The 9477-nt window shown below is 34.4% G+C and overlaps 1 protein-coding gene across 1 annotated transcript; it reads left to right on the top strand.

Annotated features, from left to right (window-relative positions):
• Window positions 1-2001: 2001 nt before the first annotated feature.
• On the top strand, window positions 2002-9477 carry pdca (phosducin a). The gene is made up of 4 exons (NM_001291500.1): window positions 2002-2052; window positions 4699-4764; window positions 4991-5136; window positions 6770-9477. The coding sequence occupies exons 2-4, from the start codon at window positions 4719-4721 to the stop codon at window positions 7286-7288; spliced, it is 711 nt and encodes a 236-aa protein (NP_001278429.1). The 5' UTR covers window positions 2002-2052; window positions 4699-4718; the 3' UTR covers window positions 7289-9477.

The following is a 9477-nucleotide window of genomic DNA, read 5'->3' as shown; positions in this document are numbered from 1 at the left end:
AATAAATCATGAATTAAAATAAATATGAAAAAAGAAAAAAAAATAGATAATCAAAGCATGATTCTTTAAGGATTTTCATAAAAAAGGGTTCTATTTAGCACCAAAAAGGGTCTGCTGTTGTTACAAACCAAAGAAGATAGGTAACAACCCAAAGAACGCCAATTTGTGTTGGTTACCATTTTACTACCTTGATCTTATCAGGATTTTCTACAACTAATATAAAAATGAGCATGAATTCAGTACACTGTAAACCCCAATAGTCAATTTTATCAAATTAAATAAGTGTCAAAATTGACTGAACTCAAAATTTCCTGAAAGTTAATTAGACTTACTCAGTGTTGAAGGTAATGAGCTAAATACCTCATTACTAGGCCCACATGGAATCTGCACGGGCAGAATTCCGCAGATTTTTAGCGTTGATTCTGTTTATTTACTTGTGTAAATGTGTGTAAATTTTGATTGTTTTTAAATTAATTTCAGTAATATTATTGACTAATATGAAAATATCTATATGATTTATTTACCATATAGTTTGTGAAGTAATATTTTCTGTCTTTTAGTAGATATATTAAATGAGAGACTTGCTTTGTTTACCAAATAAAGTGGATCTAATCGGATTTGATCAGATTCTGATCAAAGAATCAGATTCTGTCTGGCCCTACTTATTACTTCAACTTAAATGGAGTAAGTTCACAGTACTCACATATATATGATTTTTTTAAACTCAAATGATTTGTTGCAAATGGTTTCCTCAAATGGTTTGAGTTGCCTTAACTTACTGGGTTTTAGAGTACTCCGTTGGTTTGAGTTCTCTTCATCTATTGGGTTTTACTGTGCTCAGATTGCTTCGTTTACTCAAATGGATTAAGTTCACAGTACTCATTAGGATTAGTTTTTGAACTTAAATTTTTTGTTGCAATCGGTTTCCTCAAATGGTCTGAGTTACCTTAATTTTTTGGGTTTTGCAGTGTAAATCAAAATGATGACATACTATTTGCTGGATGCAAAGACAAGCAATTTTATTTGTTGGTGTTTTCTTGACTGTAATATGGTGGCTGAGAGTTAACATGCTGTAAGGTAAGAAAACACATACGAATAGAAAAACACTAACACATTGAGATTATATTTTAACACTGTTTAAAGTCAGCAGTGTTTTCAGAGACCTGAGAGGTGATTCTTATTTTTATTTGAATCTTCTGGTCTTATACTTATTGTTTGCATATTTTTAACCCCAATAATCTGACAAACTACACGATTATTATTAAATTGCACCGACTCTAAACAGAAAGCAGAGGGGTTTATCACTTCCTCCCAGACACATTTCCATTTTGGTCTTTTGCACCATTTCCTGTGTCTTTCTTTGCAAATATCGTCTAATAATGTATGAAGATGCTTTGACCATATTAATTAGTATATACAATTAAACATTAAACACATTGTTAAAACTTTGGTAGAGGAATAAATCAATTACTAAGGTAATTGTGGCAAGAACTCTGTTTTATAGTTGGTAGTTGAATAAATTACTGTTATAATAAACCAAACCAAAAGGGTCACAATGGCTACCCCTAAAAACATTTGAAACAGAACATCATTAAAACAATGTTTAGAGATTTTTTATGCTTTCAATCAAAAGGGCAACTACATAACCACATCCTTACTTGTTTTGGTCTATAACACACAAAATAAAATTAATAGCTTGCAATGAATTATTGGCCCTAACCACAGTCAAAAAGCCAAAACACTAGGCTTTAACAGTTTAAACTTTATTCAGCTTTATAAAAAGTGCACATTTAGCCGTAAAGTTAAGCATGATGTGTCTGACAAAATAGAAATGAGATTTTTTTAAAAAGTTTTTGGCTTATTGCAATAACGTAGGGTCCATGTATTGTCTGTTCATCTATATCTGCGACAAGCTTGTTTAAGTCCTCTGCTGTAATCCTATTACATCACATCAAATTATTACCGAGATGTAACCATGATGTGTTTGCAGACAGAGGCATTATTATCTGAGACAGTGCACAGCAAAGACAGCTAATCACAGCAAACACTCAGGTAAGAATGGCTATTTTTTTCTACACAGAGCAGATTAAAAATATCAAAATGCTTAAAACTATTCATCAATGCAACACCACAAGCATTTTACTGAAGACATTACTGAATTCACTATATGCAGGATGCACTAACATGCTGATAAATTATGAGAAAAAATAAACAATTTTAAGTCCATGCATTTTTACATTGTAAAAAAGGTTGACTCAACTCAACTTACAAAATTGTAAGGCAACTCGCTGTACAGCTTTTTTGACTTGACTCAAGGACTTTACTTGAGTCAGCTGAGTCAACTAAAAAGTTCAACTTGAATCGAGTTTAAAATGAAGTCATTTTTTATTATATGCTAAATAAAATAATATATGTAATGTTCTATAACACATTATAGTTTCCATAATGCAGTAACAACATTTCTAAAACCTGCTTCAAATGTATAGGCATACTGTAGACCTTGTCCATGCTAACTTACACTTTAGCTAATTCAATTTGTCTATGGGTGGGAAAATTTGAGGTGGCAAAGCATCTGCGATAGCCAGATTGAACAAGATTATTACTGACGCATTTCTGAGTGTGTCTTGTTTATAGCATCCAGAGAAAAAGCTCATCTGGATATTCTCAGGCCAGTGGCTTACTATACACTGAGGAAGCCTTATAAACAAAGGTGGCTCATTGAGATTGAGATGCTACAAATTGCTACAAATTTAATTTCTCATATGAATATGTGTAGTTGTCATTCACATCATGCAGAAATAAAGTAACACTACGGGTGTCAACAGGAACAAAGCCCTTACTCATAGCAATATAATCTGATTGTAGTGCAATCCATTACTTGTAGGAGAGTAATCTGCTAATTCCACCTCAACCTTGACAACTGTAACAGACTCTGACAGACTTCATGCCACAGTCAACTTTGATTACATCATAATTACAGCATTAAAGAAACAGACATTAAATACTTGTTAATTTTTTAATAAATGGATAAATAAATGAGTAGTCTGAACATAAATTTCCACAATAATGTGGTTCTCTTCAGTAGCACCCTTCAAAATATTTTAAAAACTGAATAATACCTAATCAACAATAACAATAATCATAGTAATGGACAATTGTAACAAACTCTATTGTTATGAATATCTCGTGCAACAGAAATAAAATCTACTTTGATTACATCAAAACAACAGCAGAGCTGTACGATATTGGAAAAATCTGACATTACGATGTTTTGTTTTTCTGCAATATGAATACAATTTCACCAAATGGCTTGAATAGCTGTATTTGGGGGGAAAAAATCACTGTAATGTTTGACTGGGGTGATTTGTAAGGGTGTGAATCATGTATAAAAATAATAAACAAATTGCAAACACGTATAATTACAATAGAGCAAAGAAAAAAGTCAAATAAACAGTGCTTTATGATTTTCCTGAGGCAAACAGTATTCAGATACAGAAATTGAATAATGTAAAACATTTCTTCATTAAAGTTACAATTGTTGCACGATATTGTGCCTGAATGCTTCAAACTCTCTTGAAATGTCTTTAAAACACATGCAAATGATAAAGTTTCACTCTGTTGAGGTCATACTTTGCGATAACTCCACAAATCTAATGTATTCTCATCTATTCAACTGTTGATCATCTCAGCATTGCATATCCTGCAATGTGACTTATTGCGGACACATATTGCAGAATATATACTAAAACAATATATTGAGCAGCCCTAAACTGCACCACAGTAACTGACTGTAAACATACTGCAAAACTTTTTATATGGTCTGTCAATATAAAAGTGAGTAATGGGCATGTCAAAGTGTAGAGGATATTGCACACAATGGGCATCTTCAGATGGAGCAACGACTTCCTTTTATTGTCCAATCCCTAGGTGAAACCAGCTGAACTGGAAGTTGCTGAGATTATAAGACCTTGTTTGCATCTGGTATTTAAAAACATTTTCATTGATCTAATCACAAATGGACTACAAGTAGGTCTGAACAGGGTGTGAAACATTTTGAGCTTGTCCAATTTTGGCCACTTCCAGAGGTGGTTGAAAACTGATTTGACCAGATTGCTCTAACAGTGCAAATGCACAGGTGGCTGAAAGTGTTTAAGCAGATGCTAAACACCACTTGTTCACTGCTCACCTCCAAATCTTACATTAATATTATATATTTAGTAATATACATAATTATACTCCTATTTAAGGATCGATCCTTGTGATACATTGCCAGTATCGGAAATATCAATACTTTAGGATTAATCCACACACTCCTAGTATCTAATATTTAATTGAAAATAAACAAAATAATCTTTATATTTTTAATTAGTCAATGCATAAAGTAACCTATTTATAAAGGATTTTAATTTTTTTCTCGTACTTTTAATATGTATATATACTTTTAATTATGAAAATTGCACTATATGTTACATAGTATTGAAGATCAGAGAAAGTCAAACTGACAGCTCCAAACGCAGAAGCAAATGCTCAGACTTTTTTTTTATAGCTTGTACAAATTATTCAAGCAAAGTAAATTATTAAATTGCTCAATTATTCACCTAAAGATTGACAATATGCTTCAGCTAAATAAACGTTGTCAATTTAGATTACAGATTGACATAAAGGAATGTCTGTATTTTTTATGATTCCACTTATCAGGTCTTCATAGAAGATTCATCATGTCAGAGTCACCTGAGATTGAGGAACTACCAGCAACCCAGACAGGTAAAAAAAAAAGCCCTTAGAGTTTCACAGCAATTTCAGAACTCGTCTTACAAACATCAGTATTTACTGTAATCATGAGGTAATAGTGGAGATTTCCCACATGTTGTGATATGGCCAAGATTACTTTAATTGAAGGTTATGGTCAGTATCTTGTAAACAGTTTATTATTATTATTATTATTATTTAATTAACCCATTGATTGCAATGTGGCAAAACCTCTTTGTAGGGCCAAAAGGTGTCATCCATGATTGGAGGAAGTTTAAACTTGAGAGTGAAGACCATGAAAGTATCCCTTCCAACAAGAGAGAGCTCCTCAGACAGATGTCCAACCCTAAATCCAGTGATGACCCACGGGAAAAAGTGAACCGCAAGGTAATCACAGAAACATATTGTCAACCTTATTTGTCCCAATACAGTTGGAAAGTTTGAGATTGGTAAAATTTTTTGAAAAATAAATACCACGTCTACATTCGCTTAAGATCCCATTTTCTACATTAAGAAATAAAAAATATATTACCTTGTGATTATAAAGTGGATTGGTACCAGCCAATGATAAAACACATCAGAAAATAATTACCAGGTTTCACTAGGAGGAAAAAACTTTCAGTTGAAAAATTAAGGGTCCCAAAATCGATTGCTGAGGAACACCCATAGATACTTACATTAGAAGTCATCTATGCTATTGTTGTCAATTGGAAGGAATGTGTCGATATAGCTGCCATTTTAGCTGCCACTACACTGAAATGAATATGGCCCAAGGTGCAGTGGAGAACTAGCCATCCGAAACCAGAGATATATACACATATATACATATATCTATGATCAGGAGTTTACCCGGTAGTCAGTATGCAGTTTTTTTTTTAAATCCTGAAAATTATCATTTTACACCATTTTTCTACATCGATGGATAAAGGACCACACAGGCATTGCCGACAAAGAGCATGTGTTTGTGTGTATGGAAACGTAATATTTTCCCTCCCTGTTAAATTTGATCTAATCCGTGTCCTGAAACACCCCCCTCCTGCTTTCACTTCTCATTCTAACAGAGGGATTGATTCATTTGTGATTGAATCTCTGTAATGACTCGTTCACTTAACTTACAATAATACAAGTTTCTAGCACTTTTCATTGTTTGCTGATTTTATTCAACAAAACTTGCATAAGCCTATAATTTAGTACAAGTTGGTGCTACTTTGCCTAATGGTCAGGGCAGTAAGAGATTGTATTATCATCAATACATGTTTAGCACAAAGGCTCGTAGCATACAAAAAACGTAAATAACAAAATCTTACCTATTATATGTTCTGTCTTTGTGCTTTGTTTTCTTGTTTGCTCATTATTACACCCGTACACAGTGCTAAAGTCCAGTATCTTCAGATTGCCTTTAGTCTTGACTAGTGCGGTTGAATGACATTTCTCCAGGGAGAACAGTACAAATGTGGCGGCCTTATTGACGCATGCTCAGGGTCTGTATGCAATATCTAGTGTATATATCTATGAGGAACACCTAAATGAACTTTGGATATCCAGCAAAGAAAACAACCTATGTAAACTAGTTTAATGCCAATATAAAAAGTCAAGATGAGCAAGTAAGACCTGTGGTGCTTAATATTTTTATTTTAAATATAATACATATTTTTGTCGAGATTCCTTGATGAATACAAAGCTCAAAAGAATAGGATTTGCGCCAGACAAAAATCTTTTGAAATACTTAGATTTTTTTTGCTAAATAAAACTACTTTCTTTCTCTAAAACATTTTAACTGAGCCCAAACTTTTGCACAGTTGTACTGCCTTATGGACATGTTGACTGCTTTCCTATATTTTCTTCCTGATTAGATACAGTGGGCCAAATAAATAATTTAAAACTGAAAATTATAATAAAATGAACAAGATTACTAACATTTCTTTAATATCAGCTTAATCATTTCACAATCAAGTCACTCAGGTAGGACCAGATTTGTGTGTATATTTATTAAAACAGTCCTATGTTCGACCATCCGCAGATGAGCGTTCAAGAATACGAGATGATCCAAGAAGAGGACGAACAGTGTCTCCGTAAGTATCGCAAGCAGTGCATGCAGGATATGCACGAGCGCCTGAGTTTCGGGCCCAAGTTTGATTCTGTGTTTGATCTGGAGAGCGGAGAGGCCTTTCTGGATGTCATCGAGAATGAGCATCGCCTGACCCTAGTGGTGGTGCACATCTATGAGGATGGGATAAGAGGTTGTGATGCCCTCAACAACTGCTTGACTTGCCTGGCAGCCGAATATTCCACCGTCAAATTCTGCCGAATTCGAGCCTCAGCCACAGGAGCGGGTGAGCGTTTTTCAGAGGACGTTCTGCCCACACTGCTGGTCTACAAGGCTGGAGAGATGCTGGGCAACTTCCTATGTGTTACAAAGCACATGAACGAGGAGTTCTTCGCCACAGACGTGGAGAACTTCCTAAATGAGTACGGCCTGCTGCCAGAGAAAGAGTTTGCAGCAAGTCCTGATGAAGAAGAGAATGCCGATGTGGAATAATCAGAAGTTAATTACTTTAGTCAACCTGTCAGACCTATTTCAGAGATAGAATGAGTAATGACGCTGTGACTGCTGGGCCATGATTCCCACAAACACGCACACCTCAAGGCATTTACTAACAGCTGATTTACAGCAGTTTAATACTTCATAGTGTTATCAAAGGCGCACAGTCATGCTTGTTTCATTAACCAGAGCTCCCACAAGTCTTTCAAAGACTTTTCCATGACTGTTCCAGTAGTTTCTGATAAGGGTTTTAATGCCCATTCAAATCAAATTTTCAATTTTTGAAGCAGCTAAGTGGAAAAAAACCCTGATTCATTTAATTATTACTTTTGTAAGTCAGTTCTTTGCTCTTTACTCCACAGAACTTTAAAAAACTTAAGACCCACATATATTGTGTATCGCAAATTGATGTGACGTCTTCTCAAACAATCAAAGCAAAATTTAATAAACCTCATAGAAAAGTTTGCATCGCATGGTAAGCCATTTTAAAACTAGAAACCTAAAGTTCGTTGTCAAACTTTGATGTTGGCTTGAGAAAGCCAACCTGACTGCGCTAGGACTGGAAATGGCAGTTGGCAGGAAGCACAGTGGTTTCTCAGTATATGCTAGGCAGCTGCTAAAATGTTTATGACATTGGTGGTTGCTAAGCATTTGCTAAATGGCAACGCTCGTGTACATGTTTGATCAAGTGCTAATACTTTGTAGACATTTCTAGCATATGTTATTGCACTTAGATAATCATTAATAGCTTCACTTATCATCGTTACCAAGCATAGTACACAGGAAGTCCCATTGCTAGCATGAGTAAATTGAAATAATACCCAGGTCCCTCCGATGTTCTGATGTCGAGATATTGCTATCTTAAAGGGTTGCTAAGTTAGCCTGTTTTGTTGCTATGGGGACAACTGACAGCTTAGCGATGATACATCAAAGCTTCTTGCACATAAGAGTGATAAAAATCAACCTCGATGTCAGAAACTGGACTCGGACATTATGTAAAAATGGCTTGCCAAATTTTATTGAAAATATAATGCTCAATCAGTGTGAAAGAGATACATGCAAAAATGGCTTGGCATATCAGTAAAAATATGGAGTTTAAAAATAATGCTTAAAATACTTTATTGGAAAACAATAGGTCTGAAAAAACTGACAAGATATAGCAACAAAATCTAATGCAGAACACAGTTAAGTGGACAAATATGGGGCTTGTATAATTTTGTTTAATGCCCGGATTGTTAAAATGTAAAATAAAATAAAAAATTGTTCAAAAATGATAAGTCTGATTGGCATGAGGAGATATAGCCACAATCGTGAATGCAGAAAGCACATTTTGACAGAAATTTGGGCCTTGAAGCATGAACGGCGAGTAGTACTCTCTTAAGACAACATAACTAGAATTGGTTTCCAGTGAAGATGTCATGGCAGATTTGGCTATGAGGCTCTTTTCTTTTTAAGGTAATCTCTTTTTTAGGTGTTGTGTCTTTTTTTAACCACCTGTCGATTTATAACCTCATCACTGATCTCGCTACCTGTTTGTCTGATCTAAAACCTCACCTCTAATTCTAACACCTAACCATAAACCTACCATGGGGTATTAATTTGGCGGGGAGTCACAATTTGGCACACAGCCTATTCACATCCTTCTGTCCGTTGATGTCAGACGATCACAAGTGAAAATATAAACACTGAAGAGTAGCTTAATACTACATTGTGTTCTGTGAAGGTTTTATATTGGATCAGTACAAAAAAAGAAAAAGTATTCATTAGTTGCACTGACCAAACGTTGTACTGAGGAAGTATTTTAAATAAATGATGCTTTTAACATGATCAAATAATCCATAAAACAATTTGAACAGTATACCTGGTTTTATTCTCATTTGTTTACGTATGTATGATTTATTTGTTTATGTATTTATTTATTTGCAGCCTTGGTAAGTATAAGACACATTTTCAATAATATACAGAATCATGGTGACTTTTTACTGTTTATATTCATATAAAGAATTTAAAATAAACTATTTGATACATTTCTTACCTCTTCAAGTCTATGAAGAGTTCTGGTTTTCCCTTTTGAAACTGAAGGTTTGCCACTCATGAACACAAATGGTCAAACATTGACACTGTAGTTGTCATTTACTGTGTATGGAGCTGCTGTCTGCTTAATAAATAAATGATATCACAAAAAA

Source organism: Danio rerio, chromosome 2 (assembly GCF_049306965.1).
Source record: "Danio rerio strain Tuebingen ecotype United States chromosome 2, GRCz12tu, whole genome shotgun sequence".
Lineage (NCBI taxonomy): Eukaryota > Metazoa > Chordata > Actinopteri > Cypriniformes > Danionidae > Danio > Danio rerio.
Note: the sequence above shows the minus strand (reverse complement) of the source record. Positions and strands in the feature narration are given on the sequence as shown.